Source organism: Phyllostomus hastatus, unplaced genomic scaffold (assembly GCF_019186645.2).
Source record: "Phyllostomus hastatus isolate PE091 unplaced genomic scaffold, TTU_PhHast_1.1 phas_contig_254, whole genome shotgun sequence".
Lineage (NCBI taxonomy): Eukaryota > Metazoa > Chordata > Mammalia > Chiroptera > Phyllostomidae > Phyllostomus > Phyllostomus hastatus.
The window spans coordinates 4,261,435-4,283,742 of record NW_025333810.1 but is presented as its reverse complement, the minus strand read 5'-3'; the positions used below and the strand labels follow the sequence as shown (position 1 = coordinate 4,283,742).

The 22,308-nt window shown below is 39.0% G+C and overlaps 1 protein-coding gene across 2 annotated transcripts in view; it reads left to right on the top strand.

The window, feature by feature from the left end:
• The first annotated feature begins 995 nt into the window (after positions 1 to 995).
• The window catches only part of EFNA5 (ephrin A5), a 274,147-nt gene continuing 252,834 nt past the window's right edge, over positions 996 to 22,308 (top strand). For both annotated transcript variants that reach the window (XM_045837997.1, XM_045837994.1), the window contains exon 1: positions 996 to 1,125. In XM_045837997.1, coding sequence (XP_045693953.1) covers positions 1,001 to 1,125 — 125 coding nt within the window. In that variant the 5' untranslated portion in view covers positions 996 to 1,000. The remainder of the gene's footprint in view (positions 1,126 to 22,308) is intronic.

Below are 22,308 nucleotides of genomic sequence, written 5' to 3'. Positions count from 1 at the left end.
GGCTGGTAGGTGACCTCTGCTCTTCATTCACTCTGGTGCACTCACACCCGATTGAGGAAAAGCACGCGCGAGAAATCCCCGAGGCCAGCGCCTGCGGTGTCCTCTCCCGCCGCTGCCGCCGCAGTCCGACTCTGCCGGGGGACCTGCTGGAAGATACGGAGAGCCAAACTTTTTTTTTTTTTGGAGGTTTGCGAGGCAAGACCGCTCTTCGCCAGCTTAGTTGCCCCTTAACCAGTTCTAGGACGCCGGCAGGGCTGGATTTGTGGCTACGGATCCCCACCTTTCTCAGAGCACCGCCCCGAATCTGCAACACCTACGACTCCTCCGAGATTTCTAGGCGCTGTCCGGTTACAGCACAGAAGAGACCACAGGCGCGAAGCCCCCGATCTACACGGAGCCGTCCTGCAGTTTCCCACCGGCTGCCAAAGTAACTTGGAGCGAAGCCGGGCGCAGTGTAAGGACCCTGGGCGGCGGAGACCTGTGCAGCCTGAGGCACCAACGCTGAGCCGGGCCGGCGGGCCAGTGTATGTCTCCCCGCGGCCGCGGCGCGCAACTCCCGGAGACTGTGCAGCGTGCACCGCCGCCTGCCCCAACCCGAGCTGCTGCCGCTCGGCTCGGCGCGCACCTCCTCCTCCCCGGGTGACCGGCCTGCGGCCGCTTGCCTAAACACAGCTTGGCACTGCTTTCCCCGCCTTCGCCTCCGCCACCACACACTCGCTTGCTTCTCTTCATCTTGTAATTTCTTTTTTTTTTTTCTGAACCCTCCGGTTGGAAGTGCGAGTTTGTATTTAGACCCTCCGCTCCACTGCCTCTTTTCTTCTCCCTCTCCTCCCCCTCCACAGCTTGTTGTGTGACTCTTTCTTTTCTCATCCCTCTTCATTTTTATTTATTCATATTTATTTGGCTCCTGCTCTCTCGCTGTCTCCTGCCTTCCCTCTCTTCGGATTCCTCCTCTCTCCCCGGAGTGGCGCGTCCGGGGCTCCGCCGCTGGCCAGGCGTGATGTTGCACGTGGAGATGTTGACGCTGATGTTTCTGGTGCTCTGGATGTGTGTGTTCAGCCAGGACCCGGGCTCCAAGGCCGTCGCTGACCGCTACGCCGTCTACTGGAACAGCAGCAACCCTAGGTAAGGTAATAGGTGGCCAAGAGCTTGGGCTACTCCGGCCTCGGGGCTCTGCGGAAGAAGCCGCAGCGGCTATGGGGACCAGCGCGCACCGGCTGCAGGCAGTGGTCACCCTCGTAGCCTACGTCGTCCGGGCGCTGATGGCTTCCGAGGTGTCCGTGGAAAGCGCTCCAGTTGCGCCACTCTTTGTTGAGCCACCGCGAAGAGGCTGGGCGCCCTTGGGAGTCCCCAGGTCTGCCTAGACCGGCTGCCTCTGTAGACAGTGAGGAGACTCAGAAAAGGCGGGAGCCGGGGAGTCAAGACTTTCCCCGCTCACCCGCCCAGGCAGGCTGGCCGGCGTCCCGATCCCGGTGTACGGTTTGGGTACTGGCAGCCCCGGTTGCCTACCGCCAGGAGCTCCTGCCAGCATCATGGGTGCACAGGGACTGCAGGGAGAACCCGCCAAACATCCTCAAAGTTGGGGTTTTTTTTCACCCTGTTTTCTTTTCAAAAATTTTTTTTTCTTTACTCGGTGCGCTCAATGAGCGCACGGGCTGGGTGAAGTGAGGGGGCTGGGAAGCGGAAGCTTTAGGTTATTTTTCTCTTTAACTGCGAGGAAATGATCTGGCCCCTTGGTCAGTCTGGGCCCAGCGCACTTGGCAGTTGAGAAGGTTCTCCCACCTCTTCCACCCCTGGGTGGGCTCAAGGTGCCAGAAAGTTTGATCTAATGCGGGGTTACATCTTGTGTGCGGAGCTGCTGAGTTGGCTGAGCTGGGAGATGGGAGTCCTCCGTCCGCAGCCCGGCGGTGTGCAGCCCTAGAAGCTTGCGCGGTTACCTGGAACCGTGTTTGCTGCGGTCCCCGAAGCCCTCTGTGTCCGCGGGAGGCTAGAGGTGGGCGCCCGGACCGCCCTAGCGTGGCTGCTGGACCGTAGCCACCCGCGGACGTCCCTTGTTAACGGGCCCTCAATGTGGGCTTGGGGTAGGGGGTTGTCCAGAGTGCCAGGCGGACCCCTCCCGATCCAGAACAGCTCTGAGCCCTACTTTCTCCCGGGTCTGTGGGCAGCAGTCTGCCCCACTGGGCCTAAATTGTCAGCCTCTTTGGGACCCAGGCCAGCATCCAGCTGTGGGCCTGCCTCAGTGCCCGCCTCGAGGGAAACAGCATCGATTATACCCAAAATCTCTGCTCTTTCCTGGGCTGAAGTGGAAGTTGGTAGGACAGTGGCAGGAGGCCGAGGGGAGTTCATGGTTGTCGCGCACCCAGCTCGCCTGGGGACAGGGGTCTGGAGGGTGCTTCCGATACTTCCCACCTCCGGGTGGACCTCCCCATGGTCCTCCCGTCTTCCTTCCTTCCTTATGCACACCTGAGAGGGATTCCCCACTTGAAGTAATGTCAGCTCAGGTGAAGATGGGCATGTTCCTCCACAAGCGGTGCAGTGGTGCCGAACAGAGACAGAGTTCCCGGGAAAGACAGTCACAGGCAGGTAGTCCAAGCCATAATTGCTCGCCTGGCAGAACTGGAGACATCCCTGAAAGTTTGGTTAAATTAAAAAAAAAAAATCTTCTGCAGGTGGGTGGTGGCATGGGAAGCTATTTCTTCTTTGACATGCCACTTACCACTATTAGAAAAAGAGAGAAAGAAGCCATCCTGCCAGAGGAAATGCCTTTTATTAAAGCTGACAAGACAAATAGAGCAAGCTTTGCAGTTGTGATGGTGTTAAAAGCAAGCCTCATTATGCCCGTTGGTTTTATTCCCGCTTTGGGCTTTATTAGACAGCACACATGAAACTGAATTTATATTTGTAAACTTTAGCGCCTTATTAAATAAAAGTGAAGTTGGTTAGTTGAATTTGGGACATTTTGCTCTCGTTAGTCTTTCCTTATCCACTCCAAACCTCGCAGTTTGGTCTTTTTCTCAGTAATTTTATTTGGATACTTGGGTGTTCCCATTATCTGGGTTTAAACAGAAAAACCAACCATACCCCCACTCTTTACCACCTTCTTAACCTGTCAGGCTAGTCTGAGTTAGTGTAAGGATATTTTGTCTTAGGTTGTTGTCTCTGTTTTATGCTTTTGATACTGTTGTTTGGTTTAAGATTAGCGCATTGATTTTTGTCACAGGTCATGTTTTCAATAGATATGCCCTGCCTGCAGAACACTCTCCTGCTCTTGATGCCACAGTAGCTTTGAGCCTGCCCAAAGTTGATCTGTAGAATTGTAAAAGACTAAGAGTATTCGCCAGTCAGTATTCTAATTTGAGGTTTGTGGAAGTACCTTTCTATTTGATCATTATCAGCTTGATAATGCTCCAGAGAAAGAATGATGTACCTCCCCTCCCAAGATACTCAGCCCTAACTTTCGTATTCTTAGAGGTTTATGGACTTATCTTCCTATGTTATTACCCTGAAAGTTAATTTTAAAATAATGTATTTCAAAAGTAGGTACTGGATGACAGACTTATCTCTGAAATGTTAGATAAGATGATACTTTGTTGATGCGTTAAGTCAATTTGGGTATAGCTTAAAAGGAGCCAAAATGCAAACTAAATAATTTAGAAATAAATAGTTATCACAAAAGACAGTGAAGAACTATTTTAGAAAATTTGCACCAGTTTACTAAATTGTATAAATTCAGTGTTTTATATTTGCTTTTCATATGTTATCATTATAAAGGTAATTTAGCCATGCCTTTTGGTTTTACATAAATCCTATCTTTTAAGATTTTGCTAAACTAATAATATAATCAGAAGATGTCAATTAGAAAAAATAGAAAACTTTAATTGCAACCTAAATAGATTAAAAAATTATTTTCTAAGAGACTTAAAGTTCAGTGGACATGTTAAGCTACTAATGATACTATGCAGGTGAAATAAATATATTTTAGTTTATACCAGTGAACTTCAGTGTCAATTTGTGTTTGAGTAAAGAATTACATCTTGATCAGAGAGTTTAAACATTTTATAGTCATTTGTGTAGTCATGAGTTTATTCACTGCATTGGGTTTCATTACTGGCTCCATTGATACCCTAAGCATCCATTGATTTAGGTTCATAGAAGAAAAGATATTAAACTTATTTGCTGTCAGATAGTTTTACTGTTAGAATCTGTCTTCCCAGGTATTCACTTCTGGGAAGTGAATGTTCAATTTTCAAATGCTGAAAACTTTTTAGTTGCCAGTGTTTATTGGGCGGTGGGCCAACCTAATTTTATGTGTTGGATTGGCACAAATCTCTGAAATTGCAACTGAAAACTATCACTCTGAATAGAAATAAATGATAACATTTGCCTAAATGAATCTTTGCTGTTATACAAATTTGAGAAACTGTGTGAGTTTCACCTAAGTAATGAGAGAATAGAATGATCCTTTTAATGTTATGCTGAATTCTGAACTGGCTAAGTAACTTTGAGTAATGAAAATCCAAATCCCGAAGAATATAACTATCTGTTCTTGATTTCTTTAAGAATGTAAAAAGCTTTTAAGTAGCTTTAAGTAAAAAATAAAACTTTATTTGCATACTCCTGTAGTAGCTACTCTTATAAAGGTACACATGACTCAGTGTAAAGAACATTCCAGTTAATCTGAAGCATGCTATAAACAGTTTTGTGCTTCCAATGAGAATATTCTTTTAAACACTGTGTATATATGGACAAATTCTTGGATTCTTTTGATTAGTTGCCAAAATGATGCCATGATAATTAAAGATGTCTCCTACTGGTTGGCATTAATGGGTGGAATAGTGCCAGATACAACCTGTACAGTTTAGGAATACTGATGCTCCTCAGTTAGTGCTTTGCTTCTGTTAAGGTTTGAGTATCACCTATTTAAAGTGTTATTCTCGTATAAGAAAACATACTTCTATAATTCATCCGGGATTTACTGAATTTTAACCTAATCACATGTTTTCTTTGGACTTTCTCAATTCTTGTAGGGACTTGTAAATTAAATATTTCATGTGAGAGTAGCAGGTAATTGACACCATTTAGTTTTGTTAACATGTAATCTTGGAGTCGTGAAAGTGATGTGAATTCTAGGTCAACACTCCCAAATCTCCTGGCAGCATGGGGTCATATGTGTGTGGCTAAGTAGAGAGGAGTAATTTTTTTCCTAATCATGATCCCTGGGCATTTTTCCCTTTTCAAAATTTACTTGTTTTATTTTTTTTAAATCTGACTCATCAGTGTCTTAATATATGTATGCCACTGTGTCAGCACTGCACCTTCTCCATAGACAGATCAGTGACATTAATTTGGTTTGCCTCTGAGAATTTACTTGGAAGAAAGGTGGAAAGTTGATTTTGGGTTTGAATATGATTTATCATCAAACTTGTAAAGATTAACTTTGTTTTCAGTGTTTTAAATAATATTGTTGTATGTTGGAAACAGAATGTTCTTCATGTAAAAGGCATTACTTGGAATCTTTTAAAGCTTTAATCAGTTAATCTTTTATTAACTGAGCCTCCATGTATTAGATTGTTTCAGTAGATGTAATGAGATAATTTTATTATTTGATATTTATTTGTATCAGAATTTATATAAACACTCAAATAAATATGAAGCAGTTTGACAGAGATTTATATCTCATGTTTTTTACACTTACCCATTTAGACCTGAAGCGAATCTTCCTTCTCTCTCCCTATTTTATGGAGAAATTTGTAAAAGAGAAGTATGCTTCTCTTTTTTGGACAGTTTTCCACAGAAGTTTGAAAAGGGAAGTTAGCTACTGAGATGTTAGTTTCCATCTGTTGTATGCATTATGTTACATCATCATAATAAACTATCCAAAGTGGTCGACTGTCTTTAGGTGAGTGGAACATCAATGATACTTGAGACTCACTTGTCTGTACAGTCTAATTGGGCATTTCTAGAGTGAGACCAAGGTTAGTACACCCCTTGTGATGAAAAGAATCAGATAGAGCCTTCAGAAGCTTTTTACTCCCTGTTAGTTGATTTTAGTGACATTAACTAAACCATTGGTTCACTGAATGGATATCTCGTTACCATGTGTCTTCTGGCTGGTAATCAATAGCTTTAGAGACATCCACCTTTGAATGCTGAGGATCAGCTTTGGAAGGAGTAGGTAGCTATTTGGAGGCAAATTAACCTTGTGAATCTTTTGCCATTTAATCTTGCAAGATTCCTTTTGAACAAGGATTTCATTGCATTTTGTCCACTGGCCTGATTTCCTGTTGGATAGGGACAGATAAAGATGAACACCTCCTTCTCTCCCCTGTTGCTATATACCAAGCAAGCTACCAGCTTCATGCTGGGCCAAGAAAATGAATGAATACAATTAGTTGTCCTTCAGGAGTCCTGGTCTTTGCAAGCTTGGGAGAAGTATATGGCAAAACCATGTACCTTTGAGGAAGAGTAAACATTAAAATATAAAATGAATGAAACATAAGAAAATGTTATAAACAGAATTTTAGATAAGGATAGTATTTGGTGTATTGCTTATTTAGTGTCCCCCCCACAATATAAATTGTTTGCTTAATATCTTTTTAAAAAGAAGCCACTAGCCTTCTTTATTTTTGTGTTTGTTTTGAATAACCTCCAGTATAGCGATGATGATTTAAAAAGCTATGATATCTTAAGTAGTCAACTCATCTATGTTGACGGATTATAAATGATCAATTTTCTTTTCAGAAGCAGTATATAAACTATTAAAATAGTAGCTCTGATTAGAATGTCCATGTTGAAAAATAAGCCTGTGTGTCCCTGGCGACTCACACTGGATGCTCAGTCAGGATCAGTCTTCTGAACCGAGAAAAAACTACCTTTTGGTCCCTTGTGACAGACGACACCTTCATAGTCAGGTGTAAAACACTCCAGAGGAGTATAAGAAATGAGGTATTAATATTCACTTTTAGGAATATGTCTTACAATAGTGGTCTTAGCTAAATATCAGTAAATTACTGTCTCTTTTAAGGGCCTGGTTTATATTATTAGATTTATATTTTCATCTGCTTTATAAGCTATATCCTGAGCTGTTTGGTAGAAAAGTTTCTTGTGATTAATTTGAACTTCCAGTGTTTCTGAATGGGATATTACTCACTACTAAATCTGTTTCCTCTTAAATTTGTCTGCATTTATGTTTTCAAAATTAAGTCAGTCATAGCCAAAGCTGCACAATGACGCAGAAACACTTAGTTTAAAATTAAAAAGTAATGATGCAAGTTTCTCTGTACTATAACTATTGTGCATAGTTTTCACTATAAACAAAAAAGTTCCTTATATCTTAGTATTCTTGATAATCTATACTCCTTAATATACTTTGAAGGGTTTACTGTAAACTACTGATATCTCTGCATTATTTTCTGAAGTATGTGTGGATATAATCTTTTGATTTTTGTGGTTTTGAATATTGTTTTCAAAGAGTGAGCTGCAGATTTCAGTAAAAACATTATTTTAAAATAGTGAAAACTTCCAGTTAAAGTTGTCTAGTTGCTGAGAGATAGTAGTGTACCACAGTGATGTTTAGCTCAGCTTTCATTGGGGTAGAATTCTATCATTTTCAATAAGGAAAAATAAACCTTTGTCATCTTTACAAATATCCTTCATAAAATTGACAGGTGACAGCTTGAGGAAAATGTTACTGTCAGGTCTTATTTTCCACTCAGTGAGAAAGAAAAATAGCTTAGAGTGACTAAAAAAATCTGTTTAAACATTATTACAAAGTGTAGGAAATGTGTTTAATTTTTATGTATATGTCATAGAATTAATCTCCTATTTGCTTCAGGGAAGGTCAGCAAAATGAAGTTCAAGGAGTGATTGTCTAACAAGTTAAGTTCCAAATACAATCGATGTATTTGTAACAGGATATCACTGAGCATTTTTGATAGGATTCTTTAAAAGGTATAAGATATCAATATTATTTCCACCATTACTTATCAAGTGACCTGATTTTCGTGACTGGTGATCATTATTCTGATGTGAAGTATAAGTGGGAATATTGGTCATGTGATATCTCTGTGTGTATGTGTTGGACAGTCATGTTAATAGCACATAAATATTAGACCTTTGGAAAATTTTTTTTGCTAGTAATAATTTTAAATAACTGCACAGTGTAATCTATAGGTTTCTTTGTGGAATTGCATGAATACATGCTTGGAGATTAGAAAATATGACTAATTTTTTGTTTCCCAATTTAAGAAAGCTAGGTTTTTGGCTTTCAGATAAATCAGCGTTTTTCTTTCTTTCTTTCTTTCTTTCTTTCTTTCTTTCTTTCTGTTCCCTAGAAGCAGCCATCTTGTTTTAAGACCGATTTTATTTCTCTCATGAAAATGGTTCGGCAATGAATATGGACGATAGAAAAGGACTAAACCACTTTATAATCATTTTGTCAGGGCTCTGAATTTAAAGCTCTATCTTAAATTATTTGTGAGTTCATTAAAATACTCTCTGCTTGTCTTTAGTTGTTAGAAAAGGATGTTTTAACTTAGTAATAGTATATTTTTAACTCAGGTATATTATATTTTTAAGGTTAAATTTTGGGCTGTACCATGTTTACATATGTAATTTTCTCTTAAAGTTTATAACTTACTGTTAATTTCAATGTAATATATTAATAGACTCTATTATCATCCTCAATCCTGATTTCCTTTTTCTGACAGTATTAAGTACTCTTTTTTATTTGTTGATTGATTTTTTTTTTCCAAATTGCTCAGCGGTACCAAGGATCTTTCTTTGGTAAGAGAGGTCTTGATAAAAATGTGAGTACCTCTACAAATAAAGCACTTGGGGTGCTTTAAGAAGCGTTGTCTAAAGTCAGAACCTCTTTGTCTCTAAAATATAGGCTCTCACTATCTCATTACTAAATCATTCCTGTGAATTCTTATAAAAATCCCTTTGGAAGTAAATTCACATTTGTAATTAAAATTTATAAGATTATATCAACTGAGTCTGCTATATTTTCCACCATATTTTGCATTTTTGGATGCATTTGGAAGAACATGTGGCCTAGTAAACTTTACCCAAAATTTATACTACACTTCTTGCTACTGCATCTGTTTGACGATGTTTGGGAACATTATTCGCATGTACTGCAGTAAAAACAGAACTTACTTAAGATTAATTTCAAAGTAACCTGACTCAGTCTGATTAAACTGGACACAGATTGAATGCTACTTACATCACAAATTGTTCCAGTTCATTAGAAGTAGGATTTTTCTGTGCTTGTAGAGACAGTGTAAAGGCAATAAGTAAAATGCATGTTTTAAGAATGAATATGCACCTCATGGAATACTTAATTAAAGTCCAGGTATGAGTTGACAATTTTTGTACCGAATAGCTTACCTCTGGTATCCATCACCCATTTTTTGTTGACTTTCTGGAGAAAACTAAACTAACTGAGTGCTCAAAGTGACCTTTTGTTTTAAATGAACTAACAAATACTTTTGTTTTTTTCTTGCTGCTTTTGAGCTGTCAGAGTGCCCATTGTAAGTTTTCTTAGTGACTTATTTATGTATTGAAACTTTAGTTAACAATTAACTCTTGCCTCTTATTTTGAAAATACATATTATGAAAATAAATGAAAGTATTTTCTCATTAAAAATGCAGTTTCGTGGTTGGAATAAAATCAGATCATGGCATAATTGAAACTTTAGTTAACAATTAACTCTTGCCTCTTATTTTGAAAATACATATTATGAAAATAAATGAGAGTATTTTCTCATTAAAAATGCAATTTTGTGGTTGGAATAAAATCAGATCATGGCATATTTTCGTTGGATACTTATAGTTCGTATCGTTGGCAAATTGTTATCTAGATTTTGAAGGTGGTGGACATGCTGCCTGATGTTTCGTGTTCCACGGGCCCCAGTGGGATATATGACTTTGTCACATTTACTGAACTTTAATAATGTGTAGAGGGCTTAACCTCTTGGTTAAGTTTTTATGGTATTTAATTTTATGGAGACAAGTGGAAATGGGAAAATAATTCTAAATATGGGGAAATGTTCCTTTGTGTTTAACAATTAGGTTAAACAAAGTGGGAGCAAATGAGCCTAGTTCCCCTTTTATTGTTTCAGGGCAAGAAAAAATACAGACAGATGTCGGAATGTGGGAGCTGTGACCTCTGCCCCACAGAGCACGGCTGCGGCCCCGCTGCCCCGCTGCCCAGGCACACCAGTGTCCCGAGCCACCATCGTAGCAGGATGCTTTTTTAAAGTGACTGACACTTTGAGATGGAGAACCTGAAATTGATTCTGTAGTTATTTGTAGTTCTCCAAAGTATCAGACTCTCTAGCTTCAATTTTAAGTTCCTCACCTTACCTTTTACGAAAACCATTCCTTTGGTAAGACGGAGGGAGCTTTCCTGACTTCTTGGTGGGTTCTGTGTCCCTATGGTCACTGTCAGTCTTTGCCTCCCATAAAGTCCTTCATTGGCTTGGCATAATGGAGAGGGTTAGATGTATGGTTCTGCCACACCAAAGTGTTTAGCTTTATTAAGCTAATAATCTATACATTTTTTATTAAAGACAGATGAAAGTCCTTTTCTTTCTGTCTCTGCTCTGCAGTCTCACCAGTAACCCCTGGGTTCAGACAGATCATTAATGTTTTAGATACTGTGGCATTCAGTGTTTTCTTCATATATCTGTTTACCGTTACTGCTTCAATAAACTTTTATGCCTCTTTTGGTAGTTTTCTGGCAGGGGCTCCATTTATTAAAATTTAGTGACCCAGCACTAAGAGGGGTACAGTTCAAATAGTGGTGCTTCTGACAGAGTTTTGTGTCAAACTAGAGAAAATAATAGGGAAATGAAAGCTGCCAAAATGTGTCTCCCAATTACTAATTAATCAGGGGAGAAAGGACCTTCTTGACAGATCTGGGGTCCACCATGACAGCACCTCAGGGGAGGCTTAACTTTAAATACTACATGAAACAAATTAAAGCAAGCCTCCCGGGATGTAGCACCCAGACACTTGATATCACAAGTACTATTTTCTTTAAGTCTGTGAAAAGCAAAACAAAAAACTGAAATTTTTGTAGTCTTCATGGATAGTATTAAAACATAAAGCTGTTCTAAGGAGTATTTCTCTTGTTAAAAAGCAATGCCTTTGTTCTTATCAACATTTGAATATAGAAACGATAGTATCCTTGGTTTTAGTGCCACTGTAACCTTGTATACATACTGTTATTGCTGATAGAGTCTCAGGGAAACAAACATTTTTTTCTGTCATATGCCTGTTATCAATTAGTTTGAGCATTACTGTAATTAAAGAGCAAAACTTTTTCCTCCACTGCAAATACACGTTCTTTGCTGCCCCAGAGGTTCCAGTCTCTTCTGGAAGTGTTTGCACTATGGTTGCTGTATCCATAATTAAATGCCTGTTATTAGTGTATTTTTTCCATAGCATTTACAACATAAAAAGAAAAGGGTCTTGTATGGAACTACAGCTGTCAGGGGAACAATAAAGACTAATTACACACTCTGCCATCACCATTGTCCACTGAACTCTTGGGAAAACAACATGACAGAGTGTGTGTGTAGGGGTGTGTGTATATGTATACAGGAAAGTATGTGTGTATGTATTACCCCCCCCCCTGCCACACACACACACCAGACATACCTGACATATCTCATGGCTTAACTTTAAACTCTGGGTTCCCTGAAGAGAAGTAAATAAATAAATAAACACACACACACACACACACACACACACACACACACACGGCAATCTAATTCAGTTAATTAAAAAGAAACAAGTCTTTATTGGGGAAGGAGAGGCTCCTTGCTTTAGTATCCTGTATAATATAGACTGAGAATCAGCAACATTTGTGACTCTGAATATCTCATTATTTTGAGTAGTATTTCGGAATGGTCTTGTCATTGACACATCTATGCTCTTAATGTATCTGATATGTCTTATACTGATCACTTATAAATAATTTCTTCACTTAGCTCTAGGTTTTTGTGCTGATATCAGCTATCTGAGGGCTAATCATTATTTCATTTATTGCAAAGAGCTCTCTATCTCTCTCTCTCTCTCGTGATGTCTTTGGCTACGTCACTGTCTTTGGGTCTGTCTACCAGTAGATGGATTTGAGAAAGAAAACTAAAAAATTACTTTTTCTGAAACTTATGGGAGTTTTGATAAGAAAAGACTGTGAGGCCACTGAATAACATAAGATTTTGGAATCAGTTTTGTATTTCAATCATCTGTGTTGTCCCTGTTCTCTGGTGCAACATATAATGTTTGCATTTTGATTCCTTGGGTGAATTCTCTTTACTGTATTTAAAATCAAAGTCAAATGGGTGCTTTTAGGAATTATATATTGATTTTAACTTATTTTTCCAAAGTTTTCACATTAAAACAATAGTGTAGCTAATACCTGAAAGTAATTATATATTTATTCCTACCTTGAGTCTCTAAGAGTTATGATTGATAATATACTTTTTAAGTGATAGGTGTAAACAACGGGAGTTACACAGCAGATTCAGAGATGAGTAAGAGAGCATCTGTGCCCATAAGGAACTTGCTGTTTTGTGCAGATACAATTGTGTACATGCAATTACAGTGCAAAGTAGAAAATACTGTATAAGAAATGTTCACGTGTAGATTTACTCAGCAAAGAATTGTCAAGTGTCCACGTGGGCCAGGTATTGTTCTCAGTGCTGGAGGTGTCATAGTGAGCTGTATGAACTGCATCCCTGCCATCATGAAGCATCATGAAGCATTCAGTTGGCAATTTCTAGATCACTGCCTCTTCACACTCGAATCTGCACACAAATCTTTTGGGGGTGAGTCTTGTTGAAATACATATTTTAATTCAGCAGATGTGGGGCTGGGCCCTGACTTTCTGCATTTCTAACAAGCTCCCACGTGATACGGATGCACCGGGGCCCTGAACTACAGTGTGAGCAGCAAGGTTCTAGATAAGCCACAGAGAGGGCTTACTACTGGTTCCTTATCAAGGACTCTTGATTGTATTTGCTCTACAGTTTCTAGATTGGCTTCATATTTGCATGATGAAAGTTAATTGTCTTAAGGACTAGAAGTCTTCCTTTCTAGCCACTTTTCCCCAAATCTCAGACAAATAAAATAGATTTTTACATTCAGGATTATGCACCATTAAAAATATACCACTTGTAAGTTAAGGAGGATCCTGTCATAAAAGTCCAAAGATGTTTATTTGCAAACCCTCCCCGGATGTGCTTTATGTTGCAATGCCAGAATTAAACCTCAGAAACAGATTTTTTAACACTTTCAAATTTAAATTCATATAGTTAAATGAAACCAAAATGTTCATTTTACATTCAGCATAGAGGATTCTGTTCCCACTGGCTGGGTTTCTTGTGGGTGGCTTTCAGGAGCCTGCACTTCCAGTGGAGTTATAAATGACTTGGGGGGAAATGTCTTTCTGCTCTCAGATTCTATGATGCTCGTGTTCTTAGTGAGAAGTCTTTGTTCCTATGGAGTACAGAATGTGTCAAGTCTGTAAATATGCTTCTGCTTTTTCACAGCATGCATATATATATATATTGAGTAGTGTATATATATAAATGTTATATATATAACATTTATAGAATGTTATATATATATAACATTATGCATATATATGTAATTGCTTTTTCAAAATAAATATTATGTGATGCTTGTATTAACAAAGTATGGAGCTAGTTAAATTCAGATTACTCTGCCTGCTTACTTCTTGTTGTTGTTCTTCACTCTGTGTGTATAAATACAATATGACTAATCTCCCAAGTAAACTTTAAAGGCTGTGAAAGCATCAATAAGTAGACTTATTAGCCAAATACCTCTATGAAATGGTTATAAAAAGGAAGATGAAACTATACTGTAAATTAGCTATATTTTTATAAAAAAAACAAAAAGGAAAAGGATGAGTGCTCTTCAAGTATCCTTTTGTTTTCATAACAATTTTTACCAATACTTTTTTATAGTTAATTATTGAACGGAAGCAAATCTTTTAGTTTTTAAATCCTTGACAAATGGGTTTAATGAAAACATTGGGCAGGGTGAGTATTAAGGATAGTAAATTAAGACATTACTATTTGTTTGTGTTGTACAGTTTATGTTTATACTTGCTGAGTTGTAAATAAGCATGCTGAGACAGTGACTTTGAAGGGGCAGCCACAGATTGTCTCGTGTTATGATTCAGGGAGATAAAGAAGTGCAAGAAGATTCTGTGACTATGTGTGAACCTAAGTGGTTCCTAAAAGAGAAATGTGGTGCGTGCTTACATGATTTATTAGGTTTGAAAAAAATAGGATGCCTTTATTGATTAAAATGAAATCATTTGCATATATAAGCAATGACGTTGTTCAAAATGGAGTTGATACACCTAAGATTTGTGATCATTGCTGTGTTTAGTTAATGAAGATGCTTAATAATAGTTCTAATGATGGTTTCCCCTCCTTTTTTTAAAAGGGGAGAAATGCATTGAATGGTCTTTATTTTTAACTCAAGGTTATTAACACTAATTTGTCATCAGATTAACTGGTTGTAACCAGGTTTTCAGGTACACTGATATGTGTACGTTTGTAGAATGTTCTGACTGCATGAAGCAAGAGCATTGAGTTCATGTACTTTGTTTTGAGTTTTTATAATAGCATCTTGGTGGGATAAAACTTCAGATGGGTTTGGATGCTGTACGGAGAGTGAGATATTAAAAAACCTGTGTCAAATTGGATTTTTCAGTTGTCTTTGTTAATATTTTCTTGTCATATTTTAGACCTAGTTAAATTTTCATTCTAGTTGAGTCCCACCTAGGCCATTTATAGTGATGAATCTGAGCCTCAGTTTCTCCACCATAATAAATAAAAGGCATAATAAAAGTAGTGTATCCCTCAGACTTATGAAAATTTAAAGGAAAGTATATCTGACAGGACTTTATAAACTTAGAAAACCATTATGGAAAGAACGGACATTAAGAGGGTAACCTTACTTCTGTACTGCATCTCACTTTATGATTCTGTATATTCTTGTAAGTGGAATAGAAAATATATTCTTACAAATGAAAATTATTTTCAAAGCATCATGGAAGAGTTGACTTTTTAAAAGATAGACTGAGTTGTATTGTTTTGCATTTGGTTGTCCCTGATAGACATGATTTATGCATTTACATGGGGTTCTCTTTGAAAGGAATTCAAGTTTTAGGATTTATCTTGTGGTTTCTACAAGAGTAATAATGTGTGAAGAATGACACTTGAGAGGCAAGTCTGCTAGGACCTTTTTCCCAGAAAGGAATTTTGATCTCCTTTCTAAAGTTGGTCAAGTTCATTTTTAATGTCCTCTCGCCCCCTCTCAGTGTGTTTCTTCCATGTGTTTTCCTCTGCAGACTTCTAAAATGCTAATATTCTGCTTTGGACTTCACAGGAATAATGAGATATCTTCATCTTGAAGGAGAAATTAATACCAACACCCATTCTTAGAGAATGCTCATATTTCCAGCAAGGAGTTTATTGAAGCAAATCCATTCTTGTCTGGGCCTGCTCCTTTCTGTCCCTAGGACCCTTGGATTCTTCTGAACACCTTTTAACCTTTTGACACCTCTGTGCTTAAAACACACTTGTTATCAACTGCTTTTAAACTTAGTACCTATTAAGTATATACATATTAATGTTAGTAGCATAAATAGGTTATAACAGCATCTAGCTGAGAAAGGAAAGGGAATTTGTCAAGGAACATATTTTAGTGCATGGAAACCTGGGTAACACGTTCCTGTCAGAGGGCCACTTTCCTGTACGATTGTCTGGTGGTTATTCAAAGCAGGTTTCACTTCATATGTTTATAGTTATTTTGGAGAATAGCACATGCGTCTGTTCCTTGTTTTAAAATTGCAGTCATGTACTTACATAATTATTTTATAATGTTTTACTCCTGAAGGTATAAACCTCACTTATGCCCCCCCCCAATAGAAAGTACTAATTCATGAGGGAAATTACCAATGATCCTTATGTGTTGTACCCAGAAATTTAGTGATGGCCAAAGGCAGCACTTAGCCAGCAATAAAAATACTGAATTCAGTATTGGCAATACCAAAATTATTTGAAAGAGTACTTGAAACTCCACATCACTGGTTTCCCCTAAAAAAAAAAGTGTTTTAATATTTAGAACTGCTATGCTCAATGGAATAATAGACAGACCTTTGTTCTTGTATTATTTAATACAAAAGCGGGTTTCTTCCATCCCATAAGTTGGAATTTAAGATTTGTTCAGGGAATGAGCTTGTTATGAATTTATTTCAAGTTTAAAGCTTTGTAATTTTATGTTGGTTGGTTTTGGTGTCTGATAAATGAGTAATGGTTACAACCTCTCCCCTGTTTCAGGCTTCCTTTCTTGGCAAAAGGGTAGTCAAGAAGTTTTTAAATTTTGATGACTTAGTTATTGACACTTCGTATTATTAAAAATATAATTCTGTATACTCTCATATCATTTTAAAAGTATCAGCTAGAGACTTCATCTCAGCTGGGCTGACTCAATATTTTCCTTCCAGGAGAGCATGGTAATTGACCAAATGGAGAGTATAGCAATCCAGTAATTCCTTGAGATGTTGAAATGATTGAGTTGCATTTTAATTTTTAGCTTTTATTAATATGGTAGATAATGTAGCAAAGGCTGGAGCTGAACATATTCCAGTACATTTGATGAATTTAGACAAATACAAGAGAACAGGCCCATCCAAGTATACCTAACCTTTTACCTCAGAATTTTTGGAGGTGGGATAGTTTGACTTCTCTTCATTTCTCTTTGCGAAATGCCAAATCATGTCAATTTGTTTTATGTTTAGAATATAGATAATGATGAATTGCCTTTTCATACTAGAGACGGCATAAACTAGAATTTTAAGTTTAGATAGTTGCAAATACTCTTCAGTCTCTCTTTATACTTTTCAGATCACTTGTTTCTGTTTTTATGGAACTATTGTAAAATGTGAATGGAGTGTGTAGTCAGGTCTTTCAGCAGAAAGAACAAAGCCTACTTGTTGATGTGAATGGAATAATGAGCAATTGGTTACAGCAGACAACTATGAATTTCTTTCCTCGGGAATCTGACTGAAACCTCTAGTAATTTTATATGGCCTTAAGTCATTTGAGTGAAATGATTTCCCAATTGTCATTTTATGTAAGCTTTGTGACAGTTGACCTAAAAAAATAAACCAACTATGCAAATACAGAAATATTTATAGTTAAGTAATTTTATTTTTAACAGATGATTTCTGCATTTAGTTTAACAAAAGGCATTGCAGGTCCACAGGAAAACCCCACTTACTCCAGTACGGTGTTAGAAACAGCTGTTGGTCCTGCCCTATCTCACCTCCCGCCCGCCATCTGGGAGTAAGCCACTTTCACTGTCAGAGAGGGAATGTGACTTTTTTTTTCCAGGTACTGTCTTCAAAGTCATAGAACAGTCTTTGCATTATTGCTGAGATAGCAGACGCACAGACTAGTATTAACCATAACACACTCTTAATTCAGGGTGTTTGGTAATCACAACTTCTGGGACACATTTGAATGGGTCACGTCCTTAAGACACTCTTTGGAAGTCAGTCAAGGAGTATGGACTCACTTCACTGGGGGCCTTCACACTCGGTTCCAGGCGGAACAGGGAGACGTGGCACCCCTCGGTGGTCAACAGGGCCGGGGCCCTGCGGGGGCCTAGGGCCAGAGGTGTGCAAGGCTCACATTAGGTGGATTTGCATTGTAGTCTGACACGGAGTTTTAAGACTGCAGTAACACATTGCAAAGTGATTGGTTTTTCTTCTTATACATTGCTAATTAGTACTGAAAGTCTAACCTGCTTTGTTGAAGAACTTCCCTTATTTTCTGAGAAAGTGATTTGGACAGTAATCTATTTACTCTATCTCTACATCCCTCTTCTCCCTTGTTAAAATAAAACCTAAAAACCTCTGGGGACTCCCAACTGTTGAGTTCTGCTTGGAAGGAGCTTTAAAACAGTGGCTCCAAACCGAAGTAAATATTGACTGGGTCTGGGGCTGAGGCCGGCTCAAAGCCTCCTATTGTTCCTCCTCAGTCAGCACCGCAGAGCCGCCTCAAGTATGCATGTGTTAGGAGAAGAAAGGCTGCGGAGGGCAGTGAACAGGGCCCACAGCTGAACTCGTAAATGCGCCACAGAGAGGAAAGGGAAGCCGGCTACAAAGCTGGCGGGGAGACTTATGCTGGGTTACAGGGAATTGGGGAGATGACATGCAAAATCACCGTCTGTGCTGTCTGTTGCAGAGAAATTTAAGGTACATGGAGCTGTTTTGGTGGGTCCAGCTTGTCTCTGATAGAGACCTTCATGCCAGCAGTGCTGTCTTCTCCAGGACAAAGGAAATGTAGCACTTTGGTGGGTGCGAAAGATGGGGAGTGAACCTGGATGCCAGCACAAACATTTTTCCTCCCTGCTACCTGTGCTGAGGGCCTGTCAGCCGTTCCTCCCCCAGCTGTCACCTTGGATTACTCACTCTCTGGGGTGTGCTAAGTGCTTCCGTGTCCCTGGGGTGTCAGATGGGCGAGGAAGGACCATATGCCGACTAAAGGAAATTTCTGAAGTTCTGAAAAGGAGATGTGCTCATTATGTGAAAAATTAAAGAAAAAAATTTTTTTAAAAATTAAATCATTTAAATATGGAACAGATTCCCTTGTTTAAAGTTCAGTACTTTGAGCAAAAGCTGGCTGTATTTTTGCCATTCAACTGAAGAACCAAAACAAACAGCTGGCTGACTTATGTTTTAGTGAAAACCACCCCAGTACATTTACTAACTGGAAAAGTAAACATCCCTAAAAAGAAATTCTCATGTGTCCTGACTGTGAAGTGATTTTTAATAAATAGTAAAACCAATAGCGTATTAGGATTGTTATTTGTTTTAACTGATAGTGCAAGCATCCCTTCATCTTAAATGCTGGGTCTCCTGTGATGTTTGATGGGAACATGTCTGTGCTAAAGACCACATGCAGGCAAATACCAAGACAGTTAGAAAACTCATTAATTGTTAGGGCAGTGATCAAAATGTTCTGCTCCACTCAGGCCACTCATAAAGAACAACAAACAAATAATGTCGCAGGAGAGCGTGGAAGGCTGTGGACTGAGAGAAGGCGCATCTGTTCAAGGGTATCAGGAATTACTCCCTGGAAGAGGAATAATTTAGTCTAGGCCTTGAATGATGTGATTTTAAACCGAGAGGGAGAGAAGTAGTAGAACTACAGGGACCCATAGCCACAGGAATAAAGATGCTGGCTGGGACCTTGTAGATGGACTTGGGGGGGACACAGAAAGTAGTTAATTTGGAGTAAGGGGGTCCTTTGGTGCAAGTACCAAAAGCACAGGTCGGTTAGCCATGTTGTGGGGTGTCACTGTAAGGCCCTGTGTCTGATATCAAGGGGGATGGTCATTGTGATGGATTATCCTTTGAAATGGATGAAGCAACGGGCTTCTCCTATGTGTTATAATTGTTCTGCACTGTTGTGTGTCTTGGTGACGAGCCCTTCAGGCTTTTTGAGTCATATTTTCAAAACCCACAACTAAATAAAGTCTTGCTGTTTACTCAGAGGTGAGTAGGAGCAGTTTGCTTTTGCTTTAACAGGCCACGGAAGTGCTCATGTGCCCCTCCAGAAATGGAGGCATTCCTGGATAGTCCATTTATTGAGCATTTACTATATACCAAGCACAGTGTGACAGTTCTCAGGGAGGAAATACTCTGATGACCCTTGTTTTGCAGGTAAGAAAAGTGAGTTTTATACACTTTGAATTTGGCTTTGAAGTGGCCCTTAAGCACTTACCTGGCCTGCATGGAATGACACACTTTGCCTCAGAGAACTCAGTGAAATATTGGCAGGTGACCTTGGGACAGATTTCCGAGGATGGCTGTGGAGGAGAATGAGGCCCTGAGCTAATGTTAAAGGAGGGTTAAAACTGCATACTTACATTCCGTCTTGTTGAGCATTTACTGGACTGAGCAGGTAGTGAGCCACAACTGTTGCGCCCGCAGCACGTAATTAGTATAACCAGAGGCTAAATGTTTTGTAGACTAGTTCTTTTTAGCTAATTGCGAGGCCACGTGTATATATGGTGTGCATTGAATATGAGGAATAATCTGACTGCCCTAGAATTCTCAGGCCACCTGGCTGCTCTCCTCTGCTTTCAGGTGAGCTCCATCCTGAGGGATGACCAAGGCGAAAAACTGTTTTTGAAAAATATCAGAAGAATTTTTGAATATTCTTTAATTAAAAGTTTCAGAGTTTTAAAATCATATGGTCAGGAAATTTTCCCCTATATTTAATCTAAATTCCTGCACTTCCAGTCATTCTTGGCTTGCATAATAACAATATAGATTTACTTACATTTTAAATGCTGCTTTTGCCTAGTCCAAAGTAAACACATTCTGAGCAAGAAAGAAGTGTATTTCAAGCTATAGGGAACAGTATCTGAGTGCTTGAATGGGCTCTGTGTTCTTTTGTGTCCCAAATCCAATCCCCCCATTTCCCTTCTTGTTTCTTCCTTCATCACCGGAGTTTCGCCCTATAGCTTAACAGCCAGTAAATTTTTCCCGATTAGTTTCAAAGACAAAAGACTCCTGATACGATGTAGATGGATCAGGTTCCCAGCTAATCTCCAGGGAGACAACTGGAGGGGGAAGAAAGACTTTTGGCACCTTATTCATTATAGACATCTACTTTGCCAGACTAACCAAGGTCTTTTACTTGAAAGGTGTGCCTGGACACGTTAGGTGATTCATCCTTCACACACTGCCCTTTGTGCCTCTGCAGCGGAAGTTGTCACCCCGCCTTCTGATTCAGTTGTTTCTATAAATAATGTTGGTACGTGGATCATCCCATACTTGGTGTGTGCCGTCTGCATCCTTGTAAGTGTTCTGTTCCCATTAGCTAAATTATAAGATTCTTGAGGTCAGGAACTGTGGTTTACATTCAGAAACACTAGACACAGGGCTAGCCCATGATGGTTAAGAGTCTGAAATTCCGGGTACAGCTCTCAGCTCCTCCACTAACTACATGCTGTGGACCTGGACAAGTTTCTTAACCTTTCCCTCATCCATCTTCCTCATCTGTAAATGAGAATGATAATGTGCCTATCTGATAGAGTTACTGTGATGATTAAATGATGTGTTACTTTAGAAAAATGTCTGGCACATAGTATGTGGGTAGTATTAGGTTGGCCACAAAGTTCGTTTAGTTTTTTATGTAGTGCTTGGTTGTCTTTAACTTCTTTTGAAACAATTTTTTGTTAGATTGTATTGTGACAGCTGTCATATCAGCATACATGTAAAAAATCACAATTGGTAAATTTTTGTATAACCATTTTAATACTGAAGATGGAAAAAATGTGCAACATTGTTGGTATATTATTCTTTATTATTTCAAGAAAGGTAAAAACAGAACTGAAACGCAAAAAGATTTGTACATTGTATGGAGAAGGTCCAAAGTGTTTGTGAAGTTTCGTGCTGGAGATATCTCTCTGGACAGTGCTCCATGGTCGGGTAGACCAGTTGAAGGTGATAGCAATCAAATTGAGACATTAATTGAGAACAATCAACGCTCTACCACGTGGGAGGTAGCCAACATGCTCAAAATACCCAAATCAATAAAATTATTGGTAAAAATGAAAAATATGTCTTTTAATTTATGGAAAAAACTAAATGGACTTTTTGGCCAATCCAATAAATGTTAGCTAATAAATACTTTTGAATGAATTTCTGCATTTTTCATTATCTCTTTACATGCAAAAAAAATCTTATAATGGTACAGAGGTATGTCAAGGGCAGAGCTTTGACTGACTCCGGAGTTAGGTGGCCTGGGTTCAAAGGCTGACTCTTTTCTCTAGCTCTGTTTCCAGTAGTGTAAAACTGTGAGGGTGTATAGTATGTGACAATCAGTGAGAAGGTAAATGCGTACAAAATGCCTGGTGCATAATATTCCCTCAGTGGAAGCTAGGGAATGGTCGTTGTTCTGATTAATTAATTTGGAGAATTAATCACTTGAGTATTGACCTATAAGATATATTTTGTGCCCATAGACTTCCTCCCTTCATTTCATTTTCTTGCCTGACTATTGCCAAATGTTTTGGTAACCTAACTGAACTCATGTGTTAATTGTGTGAAAATTCTCCTTTTTGGTTTTGTCAGTTAGAAAAATAAAAGTAAAGTTGTTTAAAAAGAAAGAACACTAAGGTCTGGAGTCAGCTAATGTGGATGTCACTTTTTCTTTTTTATCAAGTAGATGTTTGACCTTA